The following is a 20059-nucleotide window of genomic DNA, read 5'->3' on the forward strand; positions in this document are numbered from 1 at the left end:
TGGTAAATTACTTGAAAATTATTTTCTCAATTTAATATAAAAAAATTTACTTTCAAATTTCAACAATAATTATTTATTTAGTGACCTACAATAAAAATGATACCTGATTATCGAATTATTATTTCTATAACTATCAGAATTTACTTCAACAATGAAATTCAATAAGCAGCGTTTTATTTAATTTTCATTGTTTTATAATTTTGTTTTATTATAAAGTTAGTTTGTTTTCATACATCCATTTCATTCTGTACAGCAAGGTATTATCATCAGTACAGTCATCGCATGTGAATGAATGAGTGAATGAGCAAAATGATGTTATACATTTTGATGTTCTTTTGTTCGCTGCGGTCGTTGAAAGCATGCTTGCAGTTGTGAAAATGTCCGTTGATAAATGATTTCACTCGATTTTCATAGTTAACAATTGTAGTAACTCTTGAATCTTATTTTGATAAACCTACTTTTAATCGGTTTCTTTAGCATTGCTTTTTTGATTTAACAGCATGCGCAATGTTTTATATTTAAGTGATTCAGGTTTGCAGCATTGTTTTTATAAAGTTAAAGCTTTTATATTAATGTATACATAATATCACTTATTGATTGGTGTATGCAGCTGAATAAAGAATTGTTTTTACTGTACTTCAGTGATATTGATATTTTAGAAATACAGTAACCAGTAGATTCAGAATTCATGAACATAGTGTGTTAAATCATTTAAATTAGTCTTTTATAAATTTAACAATAAATAAATTTAGTTGCTGATGATTTGTTTGAATAGATGAATTACAGAATGTCAGTTCTCTATAGCTTTAGTTCAAGAGTAGCATTTCTGCTGTCCCTGTAGCGCAGTGGATAGCGCGTTGGGCTTCTAACTCAAAGGCCGTGGGTTCGATCCCCACCAGGGACGGATTTTTTGAAAGCATTTCTAAACATCCCTACAAAACTGAAATATAATATGTACGGCGATTGCAACTGTTTTTGTAAGAGCTCGTTTTTCAGAATCTAATTTTTATGTATGCATTTGTAACGAAAAATAATGCATCTGAAATTCAAATTTGTTTTTGTCGATAAAAATTTAGTAATCGCAATACCTTTTGTAGTACAGTTTTGACTTGACGAGTGAAATGTTTCAACGAATCCCTGTAGCGCAGTGGATAGCGCGTTGGGCTTCTAACTCAAAGGTCGTGGGTTCGATCCCCACCAGGGATGTTCTCTTTTTAACAAGATAAAATATATATTATTAAATGAGGATTATATTCAAATAATGATTTTCACATTTTATTGTTTTATCAGCACATTATTGCGCGTAAGTTTACACCAACTAACTTATACAGTGTGCTAATGATGTTTCTGAGATATATCTGATGCAAATGCAGCGCTGGTGAAAAGAATACACTGATAATTAATTGATGAGAGAATGAACTCTGAAACAATAATCACAGCAACACTAATCAAATGATAATATAAAAATATGCGTAAAAATTACAAAATGCAGTCACAATCACCGATCGAAATCAATCAATAATTCAAAAATTTGCCAAACGTACGTTCGTTGAGCTGAACAACGAATTCGAATCATAGATGATTATTTTTCATTGTTTTTCTTGCACTTCTTATTATCTTGCAAATTCACTGCTACATAGACAATCATGGAGAAAATTCAATTTCCTTTTTTTTTCATGATCAATCTTCCAAATTACGGAACGCTTGTTGCATTTGTTCGTATAATTCTTCGAAATCTTCTAAAATTTTCTTCTCCCCATCTTTGACAGGATCCTGAAGACAATGTGTATAATTAATTATACTTCGAGTTTTTTTCTTCAAAAGAAAGTTCAAATAATTACCTTGAATTTCATGCTCGATAATGCATACATAATATCGCCCATATGGTCACGAATTATTGACCAAGTAATCTTATTATCACTTTGAGCGGTTGATTCTACCGCTTGTCTTGCCATCGTATAAAACGCAACTCTAAAAAAATTATATAAAAAAAGCCGGTAAAATTGCCAACAGTAAAAATAGTTGTTCCGCATACATATTGCGAAGCATGCCGACCGTTTTGTAAAATGGACAAAAACGATCATACGACGAATAACCATTTTGCTGCAAAAAGTCATCTTTGATCAATTTGGCCACTTCTAGTGTAATTTTATCCGTTTCAGCCAACGATGCTTTGCCAACCAATTGGACAATTTCAGAAAGATCTTCTTCTTCTTGTAAAATTTCCTTACACTAAACAAGACAAGTGAGAGAGAGAGAGAGAGAGAGAAGAAAAAAAATACATTACAAACTGCGAATACTTACTTTAGTTCTCAGGGGTACAAAATCTGGAAAAGCTTTTTCATAATATTCATCCAAAGCACGTGTATATTTGCTGTACGAAATTAGCCAATTGACAGACGGAAAATGTTTCCGTTGAGCTAACTTTTTATCCAAACCCCAAAAAACTTGAACAATGCCCAAAGTAGCGGATGTGACAGGATCAGAGAAATCACCACCAGGTGGAGATACTCTTAAATTGAGAACAAAAATTTCAAGTTAACCAAATCCAGAAGACGAACACAACAATGCACAACTACGCCTACGCTCCAACAATGCTGATGCTTCCCTCTCTTTCGGGATTGCCGAGACATTTCACTCGCCCAGCTCGTTCGTAAAATGATGCCAGTCTTGCTGCTAAATAGGCAGGATATCCACTATCGGCAGGCATTTCGCCGAGTCGACCAGAAATTTCACGAAGAGCCTCTGCCCAACGGGATGTCGAATCGGCCATCATTGCCACATTATAGCCCATATCTCGGAAATATTCCGACAACGTGATGCCTAATGAAACGAAAAAATTAATTACTTTTTTTTTCAGTTTTTGTTGTATTCGTACCTGTATAAATTGACGCTTCCCTTGCTGCTACGGGCATGTTGGACGTGTTCGCTACAAGAACTGTTCTTTTCATAATGCTCTCAGTAACCCCATCGATTTCAGTTGTAAGCTTTAAAGTAAAAGTAGTAAGTATAAAAAATAACGCAGTTAAACGTAAAAATTGTTTTTTTTGCAAATTTTACTTCAGGAAAATCTCGCAACACTTCTGACATTTCATTTCCACGTTCACCACAACCAACATAAACAATAACTTCACTATTGCTGTATTTGCTGAGTGATTGTGAAATGACCGTTTTGCCGCATCCAAAAGCACCTGGAATAGCCGTAGTGCCGCCTTGTACGCAACTAAACAGAACTTCCAATTACGCTAAGAATATTGAATTGAACATTTATTTTTTCGTTTGGATCAATTTATTGATGAACAAATTTTAATAAATTGCTTACGGAAACAACGCGTCCAGAATGCGCTGCCCAGTGAGCAGTGGGAAATTGGCAGCCAATTTCTCAGCTACGGGACGAGCTTGACGCACTGGCCACAGTTGAACCATTGTGTGTTTGGAAATTTCGCCAGAAAATTCAGTTTCCAAAATAACATCCTGAAATTGAGCATAACCGTAAAAGAAAAACTTCTTCTCAATTCAAAAATTGTTTACATCGACGTGATAATTTCCAGGCGGTGCAATGTAAGTTATTGTACCACAAGCTCGAGGTGGAAGCATGATTTTCTGCTTGAGCAGCGTATTTTCATGCACAACACCATATATATCTCCACCTGTTATATGACTGCCAACCTGAATAAATAAATTTGCAATAAGTAAATATTTAAAGATCAATGCACATTTTAAGATATGTGTAAAATCACTCGAAAACTTGGAGACGGCTGAAATTCCCATTCATGCTTTCGAGAAAGGGCGTCAACGTTCACTCCTTTTGGAATGTAAATTGAACGTGAAATTTCGGCAATGTCCATAAGGGGACGTTGGATTCCATCGAAAATTGAGCCCATTATTCCTGGACCCAGTTCAACAGACAAAGGATTGCCAGTACGAAGCACTGGATCTCCGACGGTAACGGCCGCTTAAATGGTAAAAACTTTCAAATCAACATTCATAATTGTAATAAAACAAAAAATTCGACTGAAAAAAAATTATATCAATTACATGTATCTTCATAAACTTGAATAGTAGCCATGTCACCTTCAAGACGAATAATTTCACCAACCAACTCTGCATGCCCCACTCGAACTAATTCATACATAGCGGAGCCTGCCATATTTTCTGCTATCACAACTATAAACAATTCTTTTTAGCGTATTTTAAATTTCAAAATATTTCCAATATTAAACTAAATGCTTACAGTGTGCTTGTTGGCCCAAATTATAATCATCCACGTTATTTCATTATTTAATTTTAATTATTTTCAATGAGGTAATTCTCTCATCAATGAGCAGCTAGTCACTAGATCAAGCAGTAAATTAAAGAAACAATTCAGAAAAGCATTTTTTTAAATCACAGATAATTTAAAAAATTTAAAATCTATTCCAAAAATTAAACTTTCATTTTTTACAGGTCATAAATGACAAAACTCAATTATGAATGCAAATATTGATATGACACAAATCGATCAACCATGACTATTCGATACATGGCCCTTTTGCGAACAACATAAATAAATCAATAAAGCTGCTCAGCAGTGTGATGCTTGTTGAAAAATCAATTTCTATGAAATAATTTTAAAAATACATAAACTGGAGTTTATTTACATTTACAAAATGTACAAAGGATTTAGTTGCTTTTGATAAAATAAAATATTCCAAACATTTCATAAACATGTCAACATTTTTATACATCAATACTGAAAACAATATTTCACGAAAATCAATTTTAAAATATACATGAATTCCTTTTGAAACATTAACATGCACTTCAAATATAGTTTACACAGCTTATGTTGACAAATAAAACAATCTGCACAAGTAAATATAAATACTTTTAACAATTTTTATCAGTTCATGTGATAATAATTTTGTACTGTTTTACGCTGAGCATGCTTCGCAATGAAAACAAATATCTTAATTTCACAGCCATTGTTCAGATTCAGATATTTATTTAAATTATACAAAACCTACAATAAATTTGGCGCTCATATTGAATAATGAAATTAGAGAATTGGAGTAATTTCATGAAAATAACAAATTACCTGGACCAGAAACGCCATACACATAACCAAATGTAGATTCTTTCTCTACATTTTGAATAAGTGGAAGATGAGAACCTCCGTACGGCATATTTGGATCTCGTTCAAAAATTTATCTAAAATAACGATCACATTAAATTGTTGATCATAAAACACTGCTATTGCACATTCAAGAAAAATCAGATGAGCATAGTCGATGCATTTCTGTTAAAATAAACAATAAACTTTTAGCATCAAATGTACACAGCTAAAACCAGTAGTGCAATAGCCAGAAATATGAATGATTCCAAAACAGGTTTATGTATAAATAATATAGGCCAAAGTTAGCATTAAAATATATGCCATTTCGAGATTAAAAACTGAATTTCCACCTAAAGCTAACTATATGGAGGAAACAAACGTTTATTTTAATAAACAAATAGAAAAGGCCATACAATAATTCAACCTGCTTGTTTTTCACTATTACAGTATACAGTAATTTACTCCATTTCACGCAAAAATCAAGTTTGATAATTACTGATAATGAAACAGTAATCTAAACTACCATCACATTAGCATAGTTTATTAAGTTTCCACTTATATGGAAAAACTCCATTAATATTGGCGTAAAATCAATTTTATAAAAACAAACACCCTGGGCAGTGTAATGCAATAAAAAACATTGTTACATATATAAAAATCTTTAAATTTTAATTATAAATGCTACATGCAGTCATGTTTATGTGAATATTTCAACTTTTGATATATTCATGTATCTGGCTGAAATCATGTTAGCAGTGTATAAAAAATAAGGTGTTGTAAAAATAAAATATTAAAGCATTAAATTTAATTTTGCCTATTTTTCATTTAAAATTTTTATGATCTTACAACACATTTTATCTAGATTATCCGAGTACACCTGCGCATTACAGTATGCTCAATACGCTGTACGTGTTGCTGGTTGAATAAGTTTATGGATGTTATGTAATTTCATTTTCCAGTGTTTTAATGCATTTTGAATTAGTAAATGTCTGTATTATAATGAAAATAATATAAAAAACATTCGATCCTATTGAATTTTTTCTGTATTGCGTTTTTAACTGCTGCAATTGTAACTCATAGATGAACTACATTATCATTTATGTTTTTCACGTGCATATGTTAACGTTATTGATGTAAATAAATTATGAACATTTATTATTACAGTAATTAAATTAATATTCTACAAGTTAAGATGCGAAGAAAAAGCAAAAACGCCTTGAATTATACAAGACGACGATTAAAACAACAAGCTGTTAAAAATGCAAAGAAAATTGATCCATCTGATGAAAGTGATGATTCATGGATAAATGATGATGTTGACAGATTTCATAATAAAAGAAATAAGGTATCGTTTTTGATTATATATGAAGTATTATACTATTTTAAGTATTGAATTTATACCGCTTGATGTTTACTGATGATTTGTTTTAGCTTGACATAGAAATAAGTGGGGAAGAAAATGAAGATTTTACAAGTGAAGAGGAAGCAAGTTCTCCGTGAATTTACCGAACTTTATATAACTAGAAATTTAGGTTCTGCGGATCAGATCATCTGACGAAGAGGATGAAAATCTTCAAGATGAGAGCGATTATGATACCAATCACATGGAAATAGCATCAGACGATGATTTCAGTTCAGACATTGAAAGTTCGGAAGAGGATTGTAATTTTTTAATTGTTTTTTTATGAAACAGTTGTTTGATGAAGCTGTATTTTAAGATTTGCCTAATCGAGAGGCGTGGGGTAAAAAAAGGTCAACGTTCTACAACACTGATTATGCTGGAGATGAGCATGAAGGTATTTTTTTAATTTCTTCTGTTTTACAATGCTTTTTACGTTTTAATTTAGGTTTTGGTAGCTCTGACGAAGAACCTGCGGAATTGGAAGAAATTGAAGCAAAGTCATTGCAACGTAGTTTGAATGAGTGGATACAGGGTTCAACATTTGCACTCCCGCGACAGGCATTGGTAATATTTAGAATTATGTGCACACACAAATTTAAGCCAGAAATAGATGGATTTTTCAGTGAAACTTTTAATAACATATGCAAAAAAAGAAAATAAGTTTATATTAAAATTGTGATTTTGATATTGCTTTGCTGAAGTTTTAACAATAATACTTTTAGCGTCTTTCTGATAAAATACATAATACAATGAAGTTTTTGATTTTGAAATAACTTTTTAACGTTTATTAATTATAGCTTATTTATTGTTGATTTTAATCAGCATATGTATATTTGTGAAGTTATATTAAATTGTTCAAAGTTATTTTTTAACAGGTGAATGATGCGAAAACGGATACGGCAGTTGCTGAAACTATGGATTCATCAGTCACTAAAATTGACATGGATTTGAGTGCTTTGACAAATGATGAAAAGTTTGAGGTGAACTGATGAAATTTATAGAAATTAGTGAATGAATTATTATTTGTAATAGATTTTGGGAAAGCGGTCTCCATTATTGGTGATGCTTTTAAAAGAGTATAAAGAGAAAGTAAGAAAGCAGACGTTTCAAAATTATTATAATACACAAGTTATAAGTGTTTTCAGGTGAAATTGAACCGTTTATTTCAAAAATTTTGCAGTTTATTAAATTTGAAAAGTGAATTGCCAAACGTCTTAGCTATTGCTTACAAAATTTTAGAAGCCAACGCAAAGTACGTAAAACTATTAGCTTTTGAAATTGTTATACGTTTATCACAAATATTTAGCTATATTATGAACATATCGTTTTACATTTGGTTGCATTTAAAAAATGCTTCAGTAGATGATCGACATCCCGTTGTAAATCGAATTGTTCAATGGCGAAAGGTATCATCTGCAGTACACAATATTAAATTTTAGTTCGAATGTTCACATTTTAAAATTTAGTGTTTAAATATTGCTTATAAAAAATGGAATACATTTGAAGAAGATATTGAAAAAATATTAAGTAATCTTGAAAATGGGCAGTCTCCTTCTGATGTAGCATCTAATGTGGATTTACAACTTCGTCAACACAATCAAAACGCAGAGGAAATATCCACAGTTAATCATGATAGGGATTCAGTGACCGAAAATTTTAAAATTGAAGAACAGACTGATAAAGCAGAACAAAGTGACACAATTCACAATGAATTTGGGAAGCGTTCTATTACATATGAGGTTAATACATTTTTCATTATTTACATGACGCAAGTACTGATTGATAAAAATTGTAATGATTTCATTCATTTGTTGTTAGATGGAGAAAAATAAAGGACTGATGCCGAAAAGGAAAAAAGAACAACGAAATCCTCGAGTTCGTCATCGAAATCGATATCGCAAAGCGTTGAAAAAGAGAAGAAGCCAAGTAACAACATTTCATTTCTGCATTAAGGATTGTTGTACAGGATTCTTTTTTATTTAGATTCCTGATGTTAAACGTGAGATTCACAGATACAGTGGAGAAGCAAGGGGGTTGAATCCTTACATTGTCCGCAGTGTTAAATTACGCTGACGCAGGTATTTCGTGCTTGAATATTATATGTGAATGAGAAATTAAAAAACTTTTTCTTTTACTCAGATTTAATTTTTATATAAATGAAACTATGTAACCAGATGACGAAATCATATATTGCAACAACGAGCTCAGAATCTAGAAATAAATTTAAGGTAATCAAATTCAATAAAATAAAAGTTTCCGTGACATGAGTAGTAACTGGGCTTTCAATCACGTTCCGGTTTTGGTAACGCACTCGATGCTGAAAGCATATTTTCAGTATCTGTAAATGGAATACCTACATCGAAATTACAGTAAAAAGGTAGATCCAGCTTAAAATCAATTTCAAAATTGTGGGCTTCGTATGGATCTTGAAATTTCGATCTCTTTTTTGGCTTCTTTGCCTCTTCAGTATTGTTGTTGTCACCTGATTCTTTGATAGCATCCAATTGTGAAGATGATGTCTGCATACTGCTTTCTGAAATCTGTGTACTGTTAAACCATATGCAACTAATAAATTTTAGAAAAGGCACAGTACCTTTCTGCACATCACGTTTTCCTGATGCAGATGACTCTGCATTTTGAAGAGAAGCTCTCGCAGATGATTTACTGTATATTTTTGATCGAGTATTCCTTCTAGTAAACGGATCATCCGCCTGGACTTCAGAAGAACTTTCCTAAAATAATAAACAAAATTATTTTAATTTTTTTATTCATTTAAATTTCCGTAAAAAATATTTAAACGAAGAAAAAGTATTGTACAATTCTATGGACGCGAATTTGTACTACTGTAACAACAATTGTTTTCCTGATAAGCATAGTATAAATGTGAAAACATTACTCTTATGGCTTTCTCAGTTTCATTCATATTCCACAGCCGATTTCTCTTATTGATATCTGCAATTCCTTTAACAGCCTGCAATCGTCTCTGTTCCCTAGCTGCTGCTGCGTTGTCGAGTTGTTCTATTAGTTGTTTAATCCTTTCCACTTCAAATGTATCATCGTTTTGTTCAGCTACTTCCTGTTTTAAAGAAAAATACTTAAACTAAATAAGATGTAATTATGAAAAAAAAATTACCAAAGATTTCACTAATTGAGCCTTTTGCATTGCATAATTTGTAGGTGCAATACGAAATCGCTTTTTCTCTTTTACCATCTAAAATTGTTTTACTGGAATGAAAAAACATAACACATTTTACGTAACGGGCTAACTTGATCAACATCTTCTTCAGTGTATTGATGATTGAAAGCAGCAATGACATCAGCAACTTTGTTTTTCACATGCTCTAATGTAGGAAATTCCATGTTCTACAAAAAATAGTAACTTTTATTTTTTACTTTATGTATATAAATAAAGTAAACAATACCACTTGTTTTTAATTCTCTATTTATATCATTTAAATATTAAAAAAAAATTTTTTCAAGAACATCTAACCTGAATTACTTTATGCGCAAATACCGTATACCGCAGCGCTTATTTCAATTTTTACCCAACTTATTTTTAGTAAAAAATATTCATCATAAAAATAAATATGAAAAAAATTATACAATCTAATATATTTAAATTTATGTTTTAAGAGAAAAGCAACAATTAGAAAATTATAATAAATGAACTCTAATTGTAAATGAAAAAATTTCCTACACTTTTTGATGCTAAAAAATTACTTCATCTTAGATTTTTACCTGACTTGTCATCGTGTCTACCCATTTCGCAAATTCTGTATCCGTAAAATCAGAATTGGACAAAAACTCAAGTCGATACACACGTTCAGCTTTCCCATGGCGTAGTCGCAGTCCTTTGTTGGTTCTTGTATTTTCAAACTCGTATACTTTTGCTGTTTCCACCACATCTATTATTTCAGCAACCTGAAAGAAAAATTTTTTGCTTCTCATTTTGCAAAACGCGCTGTATAAACCTACTCTATAAACTGGTACGCCATTGTTAGCACCTATGCTGATGCGGACGTAACAACCAACTACAGTATTCTTGAAAAATGGTGTATGAACCAATCTTAAAAGGCCAAAATTATTTATTTTACGCTGTAATAGGGTTTAATTGGAAATGCAGCAACACACTTTCCGAGTTTAAACCTGGAGAGACGAATTTTAGATAATTCTTCCCGAGTTTTCACAACTGGCTTTTCCTCTTCCTTTGGCTGCCGTTCGTCTTCCGATTCATCAGTATCATCGCGACGACGCAAAGTTTCCTCACCGTTCGACTCATCGCTCTCGTTACTACCACTGTATTTCCCATATCTCCTTTTCTTTAAACGGGCGTTAAAATTTTTACGATTTTCCTCGGCTGCTTCATCTTTAGCTATAAAAAGAATAATTTGTCAACCAAACTGTCCCTATCTATCAAATTCAAAAAATCAAATTTGACTGTAGGTACCGCTTTTAGCTCTGCGCTTTGCCAGTAAGTTTTGAAAAGCTATTTTCTTCGATTTTTTCTCCCTTTCTGCTGATGTTTGGAAAATTTTCCCATCATTTTCACCTTCGACATCGCTTTCAGCTCGCTGATCACGGTCGTCATCAGGCGAACGCGAATATCTTTTAGGTGAACCGACTGGCGCATCTCCAATCGATTCTTCTTCACTGTCATCGTATACTGCTTCGATGCGCTTTTTCTTTCGAAGTTTCTTCTCAATTTCAAACCTGAATAATAATTATAACTTTATAAAATAATAAAAAACAAAAGAGTAATTTAAAAATCCAAAAAAGACAAAATGACCGCACAACCTTGCTTTCAACAGTTCTCTTCGCTCTAAGCGACGATAAATTTCTTGTTCACGATCTTTTTCGCTCATTTTTTGTAACTTTTTCCGGTCTTCTTCGTCGCCCAATAAATCTTCATCGTAACCATCGTCAAAAACTGCAGAATCAGAGGAATCTGATTCTTTCTTCTCCGCCGCTGTAAAACAAAATATTACAGAACAAAAAGAAACTTTTTTAAAAAATAATTATCATAAAAAATGTTGAGTTTAAATAATAAAGACTTAAGAAAAGCTCTGAACAACCAAGACCACCTACTTTCCTTTCTCGGTTTAGACTTTGACTTTTGATGTTTTCCTTTCTTTCTAGTGGATGCATTGTCGCGCCCCTTTTTCTCATTTCCCTGCGTCGAGGCGGAAACCTGATGCAAAAAATGAAAACTGCATAACACGTTTATAAAATAACTGAATCTACGCTTACTTTTCCATAATCTTCATCGCTGTCGCCATCCACTGTTCGTTCACTCTCTGAATCTGACAACAGCTTCAAGGGGCGACGTTTATTTGGCATGCTTGATGAAGTTAAACAGCGTTAACCTAAACAATAAACACTAATTTATAAAACAACTACACAAACAACTGCCAAGCAAACAACCTTTAAAATGAACGTACCACAATAAATTCAGATCAACCGTAACCTAAAATGAAATGCAGGAGTGTTTACTTGCAAACAGTAAGACTTTAAAATATGGCATACTACTTATTTATCATTTAAAATAATATCAATGCATTGTATTTATAAAATATAATTAATCAATGGTTTGATTTTCATTTTATTCACTATAAATTAAAATTTTTTTCTTATTAAAAATATACTGCAATATTATTTTTAGTACTTTCAGGTTAATTTCTTTATGTACATTAAGTTTTTACAAAACATTAAAAATGAAATAATTTATTATAAATAATGGAATCTTTTAGCGATAATGATGACTGAGTTATTTTAATTATAATGTTAAATTTTTTGATAAAATTGCATATTATATTTTTTTATTCACACGTTGGCGTTTGCTAGAAATTAATTTTAAACTCAACATTTGAGGATAAATAGAAATTCAAAGCTGTAATTTAAAAAATTCACGAAAATAATTTCGAGTAATCTTAATTTTCTCACAATAAAATGAAATAATAAAATTTTTTGTTACAAAATTTTTGAATATTAGAGTAACTTTATATTGTTAAAAAATAAATTTTTGTTAAAACAACCAACTACTTTCTAGCTATGTTATGAACACAAAATTTCGCCTATTAATTGTATTTATCTAAAGCAGTGTTTCTCAACCAGGGGGCGTAGGAAGGTTCCAGGGGGGGGCGTGAGAAGTAAGAATTTTTAGTCCTGCAGAGGTGTTTGAAATTCAGCTTGGTCTACTTCAGCTAAATTTTAACCGCCTATTCTTTCTGGTCATCTTAGTTTTAGCTTAACCGCGTTAGCTGTGCGCAATTTATAATTTCCCTTGGCACTAAAATCTCATTTGGAAATTCATCTGATTTGACAAGAGACGTGAATAATTTTTGACAGAGGCATATGCACGATATTTATCAAACTCATAGAACAAAGCCGTATTTTGTCTAATGGTGGAAACAAGCAATGCGGTGAAAATTTCGCCTGAAGTCGACCATCACACTTTATTTTCTCATTCTTTCCTTCATTCGACATCGCGGCAACACCAACTTTTGTCTCGTGTGTGCATATATTTGCTGTTTATTTGTTTCAGTTTTCAAGAGATTTTGTAATATCAGTTGATTTCAGATTGTCTGAAATCACATCAATTCAGGTTTGGTTTTTTCCGCTCCTAAGTTTCTAAGTATTTTATTCTTATCAGTAATTAAATCTCCCACTATGATTATGGTTTTTAGCTTGGCTACTCATAATCGTGAACACAACGGTTTTATTACATTTCGCACCACGGTTGTTGCTTATAGAGTTTGTTATTATTTCCAATAGGCAAGTTATTTATTAGCGTACTGCTATGTACCACGAAGACATCCAGTTGGTAAACGAGTTGCGAAAACTAGTTAGATCGGATTATCTATACGATAGGCTAGAAAAGGAGGAAGTTAGTTAGTTAGCGTCTGTGTATATTCACATTATCAATAAAGTTATATTGGACGTTGGTGTGAAATACAATATGCACAATGGCGCCGAAAAAACGCAAATATGATGCAGAACACATCAAATACGGCTTCGTGGCTATTGAAATAAACGGCGTTGAAGTGCCACAATACGTTCGTTGTATGCTTGATACACTCAGCAATGATGCTTTACGGCCGACCCGACTGCAGCGGCATTTGCATCACCGCCATCCTGAGTTATCAAAAAAACCTGTGGAATACTTTTGCGCTAAAAGAGATTCCCTTTCTCAAATGAGACTTGACGAAAAAGTCAAGTATAATCAGGAGACTGTCAAGGCTGACAAGAGCATCATATGAAATAACCATGTTGATTGCCAAGAATAAGAAACCACATACTATTGGAGAAAATCTTGTTAAGCCCTGCATTGTGAATGCAGTAAAGATTCTGCTTGGGGATGACATGGCGAAGCAATTTAAAAATATTTCTCTTTCTGATTCAACAGTTAAACGCTGAATCGATGAATTGGCTGATGATATAAAACAGCAAGTTCTTGAAAAGGTAAAGTGTTCTCTTTTTTTTTGCTATAAGTTGTGATGAGTCCACAGACCAGGCAAACTGTGCACAGATCATCGTATACGCACGGATCATTGCAAATAACACAATTGAAGAAGAACTACTTTTTTCTGAACCACTGAAAACTACAACGAAAGGAGCTGATGTGTTCCAAGCTGTGTCAAAATTTTTTGAAGTAAATGGCTTGATGTGGGAAAAACTTGTTGGTGTATGCACTGACGGTGCACCCGCAATGCTTGGCTCTCGGTGTGGCTTTGTGAAGATGGTCTAATCAAAAAACCCATCTATTTTTGCAATGCACTGTGTAATTCATCGGCAGGCTTTGGTCGCTAAAACTCTGCCTGATGATCTCAGAGAAGACCTTAATTTTTCCGTGGAGGTTGTCAACTATGTGAAAAGCAGTGCACTGAACACTCGATTATTTGCAGCACTCTGTGAAAGTTTGAATGCTGACCACATGGCACTTCTCTATCATACAGAAGTTCGTTGGTTATCAAAAGGAAACATGCTTGGCCGGATTTATGAACTGAGAGAAGCAGTGGCAGAGTTTTTGGAGCAACGAGGAAGACGCACAATGTGTCGAGCTTTCAAAAGTGAACATTTTCAGCTTAGCCTGGCATATCTTGCAGATATTTTTGAAGCACTGAATTTACTGGATTTGAAACTGCAAGGAGCAAACGCGAATGTTATGGCTCACTATGACATTGTTCAAAGCTTCATTGCAAAAATTTCCTTATGGTTAAAACAAGTTGAAAGAGGAAATTTGACATGGTTTTCAAGACTCAACGAGCTTTTCAGTGATAAATGTATCAGCGAAGATTTGAAAAGAAAAATAAAAGGGCACCTTAAAAGCCTACAAGATGAGTTTTTTTACTATTTTCCTGACGTAGAACCTGAAAACCTGATATATAAACTTGTGAGGAATCCATTTTTAGTTAATGTCGAAGACCTTCCACACGATCTTCAAGAAGAAGCCATTGAACTGCAATTCAGCAGCTTAGCTAAAGATAGCTTTGAAAGTATGCCATTAGAAAACTTCTGAGTGAAGTTACAAGCAGAATATCCTAAATAAGTTCACAAAGCTTACGTATATTGGTTCCTTTTTCCTCAACGTACCTTTGTGAAACGGGATTCTCAGCTCTCATAACACTTAATACGCAACACCGAAATAGGTTAAACGTTGAAAGCGACTTGCGATGTACTTTATCACCCACTCCACCAAGAATAGACAACTTAGTCGCAAATAAGCATTGTCAATATTCTCATTAAATTTTTATTGTGAATCATTCAGGAATGTTTTACTGTGTAAACTAGCTTGGCTTGATGCAACCATGAAGCAAAATGTTGCTTTGCGTACACTGAATACATACCGCACTACTTTTTATTAGAGGGGGGGGGGCATTAACTGCAGAACTTTTATTAAGGGGGGGCGTGCGCTGACACAGGTTGAGAAACACTGATCTAAATCAATCCACAGTATATTTTTGATCAAATATCACAGAGATGATAAATTTAAAAGCACACATGCCAGTATACTGAAAACGGTTGGATCCTTGGTGATTAAAATACCAATCAGCATTAAACAAATTATGATGAAATACTTTTTTGGATTTTACTTAGTCTACAGAAAAAGCGGCCAAAACATGAGCAAACTCTGCCTTTTGTTAAATTTTCCTCAGAATTTTTCAGATATCAAGTAAATACTTGCGTGGACTTGACTCAGAATGCAACGCCTAAGCAGTAAGCAAGCGATCTAACTTAAAGCTTGATTTCAAAGAGCGCCTGGACCTACCGTTTGTCTCTATTGACAGCTTAACGTTACCGTTGAGTGATACGGCTTTTGAATTCTGATGCTGCTCACCGAAGATAACATGTAGTCTGTCCGCTGTCAGTAGCAATATCCTCCACCCTTTTGAATTTGAACGCGTCCGCTTACTATGATGGACGCTTTTCCCCTACTTATGAACAGTACTGGCGTCACGTTGGCACGATCAAAAGCCAGATATTACGTACGATTTAAGAAAAGAATCTGAGAAGTAATTGGAAGTTGGTATGTTTGGTGCTGTCATGCGTTGTTTATTTTGCATTGTGCTATTATTACTCAGTAAATATTTATATCTTGTGTTCGTTTTTGTCCTTGACACATAATACCTAAGTCTTGCTCAACACCAACAAAGCACAAGAAGAAGATGGAATTCAATTGGATAATAAGACCGGCACGTTATAAGAAAATGCATAAAAATGGCTTGTCATAGAACATCACTGCTATATTTGAAAACATTCCGCTGATTTAGACAAAGGTGAAGAGAAAACATAATGTACGTTTACTTTAAGTCGAAATTTCATTTGTCGATAACATCAAATAATACATTCACTAATGCGTTCCTAATGTCGCATTTCAAATGTCGACACAATCCATGACTCAGTCACTATCAATTTTTGAATATGCTTCTGTATCATTTTGTCTAGTCGATCTAAACGATTCTTCAAGTGCTGAACAGCGGCAGAAGAGCTGAATGCTGGAACCAGCAATTATGCCATAAAAAACTATTAGCACCTTTCCTGCAGAGACGAACTTAGTTGAATTCTTTAAGTTCAAACTGCTCCCTGATGGCTTTGAACTTCAGAACATATAAATCATTCAGTATGTGCAATTTTTAGCCAGCTTCTAAGACGAGCGAAGAATTAGCAATTGACTTTCAAACATAAAAATTTTTCATTATAAATACTACGACGAGAGCGCATCAGAAAATCATACGCATAATTCTGTTAGCTAGTATCAAAATTTACAACTGTTTGATGAAAAAATGCTGCTGCTTCATTACACAACGAACCGGTTTACGGAACCTGAACAGTGATGAGCAAGATTTTCAGTGAAATCTTTTATTGATGTATTCCTCTATTTGATATTTAACCACTGATACTAAATAGTATTCTTCAACAAACACCATGAAAAATATGAAATAAAAAAATCAGGATTGGAGTAGAAAGTCTGCTGATCAAAACAAGTGCAATAATGTGCTACATGTAACCCTTCGCTTGTATCTTTGTTCACAACCAGTATTTATCATTATGATTCGTGCACTTCGGCGTGTAGCACCTTCCTTTGTGTATTAGCATACCATTCTTTGAAATACAAACTGAAATTCATCATTATTTATTCCCATCATTTGAAAATATATTTCAAATCTAAGACAAAAAATACCACAAGCTAGTGATGACCACTGAGAAGTAAAAAGAAGAAAAATAAAACTGATGGTCTTGTCCTTTACAAATTGAATATCTTCATTGTCCAATTGCATCATTCTGGAAAAAATATAGAAGCAACAAATGAACAGCCAAAAGAGGAGATAACTAATCAAAAGATAAAAGAGAGGGATAAACTGATGAAGGACAATTTTAAATGGGAAAATTTATTCAATGGTAAAAACTATACTACAATACAGCACAATAAAATGCAATAGTTTATAATGCAATACAATACAATGCAATGTAATATAATATAGTACAATACAAACAAAAATAAACTGTAGAAAGAATGAGAAAATACAAAATAAAGGTGCAAAAAAGATGGCACTTAGAAATTCACCGGCTCCGAAACATCATAAGCAACAGCCTTAAGAACTGCTCCATTATACGCGTACCGCCATCGTATTCTGCAGTCAGTGCAGTTATGCGTAACTGCACTTCTTCATATTTATTGTTTTTTACCCGTAAATCATTGACGGTAACACTTCCTGATGTCACTTGTTGAATCAACGTTTCCGTTGATCCCTGCTCATCGATCAGCAAACGGAGCAGTTCGTAAAAGCTGAGGTGACGTTTTCATTCTTGCTGGTTCATTTTGAAGCTGCAGCCTTCTAAACGATTGTTTTTGGGTGTCTCTACATGATATTCTACATGATATCCAGTTCTACATGATATTGAAACACGGCTGCTAATGAACCCGCAAGATCTCTGCAGAGCAGATCCACGGCATCAGGTACTTCAGCAAGCGGCAAAAATGCTGTTGCCATCAGCATTGTGATCTTTTCTTTGTTTCCGCTTCTTGAAGGTACCTAGTCCGCAATCCAAGATCTGCCACCTTCCGCAGAACTTCTTAACAGAAATGAAAGTAGCAGCCTTGGACGTGGACTCCTGGAAACGATCCCTGCACTGCAGGGATAAGGGCAGTCTCAAAGTCGCAAATGATGGTTTGCGCTTGAAAGACAGCCCTTAACACTGCCTCTTTTGCAATTAAATTATCGAAAATTTCACAATAAATAGCTATGTGTTTTCTAACAGTCAGACTATATACAAGGGGAATTAATTTGCATTCTTTAAATACATTGATGGTGTACAGCTGCTGTACCATTCAGGAACAATTTTAAATGTTCCATCCCTGCACCAGACGGAATGTGTAGCCAATTCCCGCAAATTTTCTTCTGTACAAAATATTAAAATAGAATCATTTGCACTATTATACGTGAAAAACAACCGCCCAGACTTTGTTACACGCCAATATGCTGGAATTTCTAGCTGCTGACAGTCAAGAAAAACACTTGGCCCGGCTTCTGTACATTGCCGCTTTCACCTTTTTGTGTGTTGGAAAATGACCAGCAGTTTCCAAGCTGGTGGATGCACTGCTGCATTCTTCCCTGTATATTTGCGGCACCGGTTTTGTTTCTTCCCTTGCGCGGCGTTTAAGCCCATTTCTCTTTTTAATTTTATACAATATGGAGTTGTCGGCAGTGCATGTTTCTGCCTGAGGTGTTGTTCTTAAAACAGTGTTTACTTCGAGGCTGGTGCAAACTGCATCCCTACATCCACTTCTGACCCGAATGAGAAATCAATATGCTGATTGGTAAAAACGGCATATTATAATAATAAATTACTTCCAGTATTGCAAATACACTGTTTGTCTTCAAAATTTGTGTGTCTCAGGAGGTGAACTCGACCTTCATACACTAAATTATAGTTATTTCGATTATTTAAAACTAAATGCGAATCGGCAGCCATCAAGCAGAGAAGAATCAACAGAAAGTCAAGCACAGGAAACAGAAAAGTGGTAAAATGGTGTAAACGGGGTTCGTTTTTGATAATGTATATAAAAATCTGCTCCCACGGTTTGTAAATAAATTTGTTGCTTGTTTAAATTTATCTAGATATGATTAAAACTTCCGGGTTTGATGTCAGAAAAGTGGATAATATGTCTGCAAAATCTGGAATGTGGCGCCAACAGTTTTAATTTATCCACACATGGCGCCATTGCTCATGTTAAAGACTGCGATGTCGAATGTCCATTGAAATAAAAAAATTTTAATCGTAAATCTTTCAACTTACCGCCATTGAATTTTTTTTCTGCTGGCATCATCAAATAGTTTTTATGGAATTTTATCAAAAGCGTTTATCTATTTCTATTGTAACGATTGAAGAAAACCGTTCAAAGAAATGTGAACTAGCAGTTGTTTCACTCGTCAGATAATGTTACTTGTTAGCTTGCAATTCAACAAATTTTATGCATGGTTTCACACATATGCCCTTGTCAAAAATTGTTCGCGTCTCCCATCACATCACATGTGTTGGTAAAGACGATTTCAATATTAAGGGAAAATGAATAATTGACAAATTGTCCACAGTTGCAGCTTTCCAGCTAAACCAAGACGTGACAACTGCTAAACTGTTAGCATCTGATTAATTTTCTGATTTTACTAGAAGTGTTCTATTTAAATCTTTTTTGTTTGCAACCCAAGAATTTATTCTTTACAAAGTTTCTTCCTTTTTGAAATATCCATCTATGCTTTTTTATAAATCCCGATGGTGTTTTGTATGAAAAACTTTTTTGGACTTTCACTTGTTATATAAAATAATTTGAAAATGCAATAGCAAACAAATCAGCTAAATCATAAACGCTGCTGTTGATCTTGAATGCTTAAAATTTTTGTTACCAGTTGAAACTTCGAAATACAAGTTGAAAGGTTGCAAATGTAAATGGAAACCAATGGCAACTTAAGTGTTCACCAACCCATTAGTCAGTTTCGTTCAGATGTTCAAAAATAAAGTTTACAATTTAACCAAATTTTTAAATAATTTTTTTGTAAACAAAATTG

General features: G+C 33.6%; 7 protein-coding genes and 2 non-coding genes across 9 annotated transcripts; 6 read left to right on the top strand and 3 right to left on the bottom strand.

The window, feature by feature from the left end:
• Positions 1 to 831: 831 nt before the first annotated feature.
• Tsp_11255 lies at positions 832 to 904 on the top strand. The gene has a single exon. It is a non-coding gene; the product is annotated as a tRNA-Arg (tRNA).
• Positions 905 to 1133: 229 nt separating this feature from the next.
• Positions 1134 to 1206, top strand: Tsp_11256. Its single transcript has one exon. It is a non-coding gene; the product is annotated as a tRNA-Arg (tRNA).
• Positions 1207 to 1680: 474 nt separating this feature from the next.
• Tsp_11257 (putative V-type ATPase, A subunit) lies at positions 1681 to 5165 on the bottom strand. Its single transcript, XM_003369919.1, has 12 exons — positions 5078 to 5165; positions 4075 to 4167; positions 3741 to 3955; positions 3532 to 3669; positions 3332 to 3474; positions 3061 to 3223; positions 2879 to 2987; positions 2586 to 2823; positions 2305 to 2512; positions 2036 to 2232; positions 1842 to 1971; positions 1681 to 1773 (listed from the first exon to the last, which is right to left on the bottom strand). The coding sequence occupies exons 1-12, from the start codon at positions 5163 to 5165 to the stop codon at positions 1681 to 1683; spliced, it is 1815 nt and encodes a 604-aa protein (XP_003369967.1).
• Positions 5166 to 6287: 1122 nt separating this feature from the next.
• Tsp_11258 (something about silencing protein 10) lies at positions 6288 to 8480 on the top strand. The gene is made up of 10 exons (XM_003369920.1): positions 6288 to 6440; positions 6628 to 6757; positions 6814 to 6891; positions 6943 to 7061; positions 7373 to 7477; positions 7530 to 7586; positions 7643 to 7749; positions 7804 to 7903; positions 7964 to 8236; positions 8316 to 8480. Exons 1-10 carry the CDS (start codon positions 6288 to 6290, stop codon positions 8478 to 8480), a joined length of 1287 nt encoding a protein of 428 aa, XP_003369968.1.
• Positions 8481 to 8779: 299 nt separating this feature from the next.
• Positions 8780 to 11834, bottom strand: Tsp_11259 (plus-3 domain protein). Its single transcript, XM_003369921.1, has 11 exons — positions 11745 to 11834; positions 11583 to 11685; positions 11292 to 11463; positions 10945 to 11207; positions 10644 to 10869; positions 10473 to 10563; positions 10236 to 10418; positions 9738 to 9860; positions 9631 to 9708; positions 9394 to 9597; positions 8780 to 9229 (listed from the first exon to the last, which is right to left on the bottom strand). Exons 1-11 carry the CDS (start codon positions 11832 to 11834, stop codon positions 8780 to 8782), a joined length of 1983 nt encoding a protein of 660 aa, XP_003369969.1.
• Positions 11835 to 13459: 1625 nt separating this feature from the next.
• Tsp_11260 (putative zinc finger protein) lies at positions 13460 to 14241 on the top strand. Its single transcript, XM_003369922.1, is given in 3 exon segments — positions 13460 to 13710; positions 13721 to 13898; positions 13996 to 14241. The coding sequence occupies 3 exon segments, from the start codon at positions 13460 to 13462 to the stop codon at positions 14239 to 14241; spliced, it is 675 nt and encodes a 224-aa protein (XP_003369970.1).
• A 24-nt stretch (positions 14242 to 14265) lies between these two features.
• Positions 14266 to 15012, top strand: Tsp_11261 (zinc finger protein). The gene has a single exon (XM_003369923.1). It carries the CDS (start codon positions 14266 to 14268, stop codon positions 15010 to 15012), a length of 747 nt encoding a protein of 248 aa, XP_003369971.1.
• Positions 15013 to 16355: 1343 nt separating this feature from the next.
• Positions 16356 to 17275, bottom strand: Tsp_11262 (putative lipoprotein). The gene is made up of 2 exons (XM_003369924.1): positions 17176 to 17275; positions 16356 to 16489 (listed from the first exon to the last, which is right to left on the bottom strand). Exons 1-2 carry the CDS (start codon positions 17273 to 17275, stop codon positions 16356 to 16358), a joined length of 234 nt encoding a protein of 77 aa, XP_003369972.1.
• Positions 17276 to 18561: 1286 nt separating this feature from the next.
• Tsp_11263 (conserved hypothetical protein) lies at positions 18562 to 19021 on the top strand. The gene is made up of 2 exons (XM_003369925.1): positions 18562 to 18609; positions 18851 to 19021. The coding sequence occupies exons 1-2, from the start codon at positions 18562 to 18564 to the stop codon at positions 19019 to 19021; spliced, it is 219 nt and encodes a 72-aa protein (XP_003369973.1).
• Positions 19022 to 20059: the final 1038 nt, after the last annotated feature.

This window comes from Trichinella spiralis (genome assembly GCF_000181795.1).
Source record: "Trichinella spiralis strain ISS 195 chromosome Unknown Scfld1356, whole genome shotgun sequence".
Taxonomy (NCBI): domain Eukaryota; kingdom Metazoa; phylum Nematoda; class Enoplea; order Trichinellida; family Trichinellidae; genus Trichinella; species Trichinella spiralis.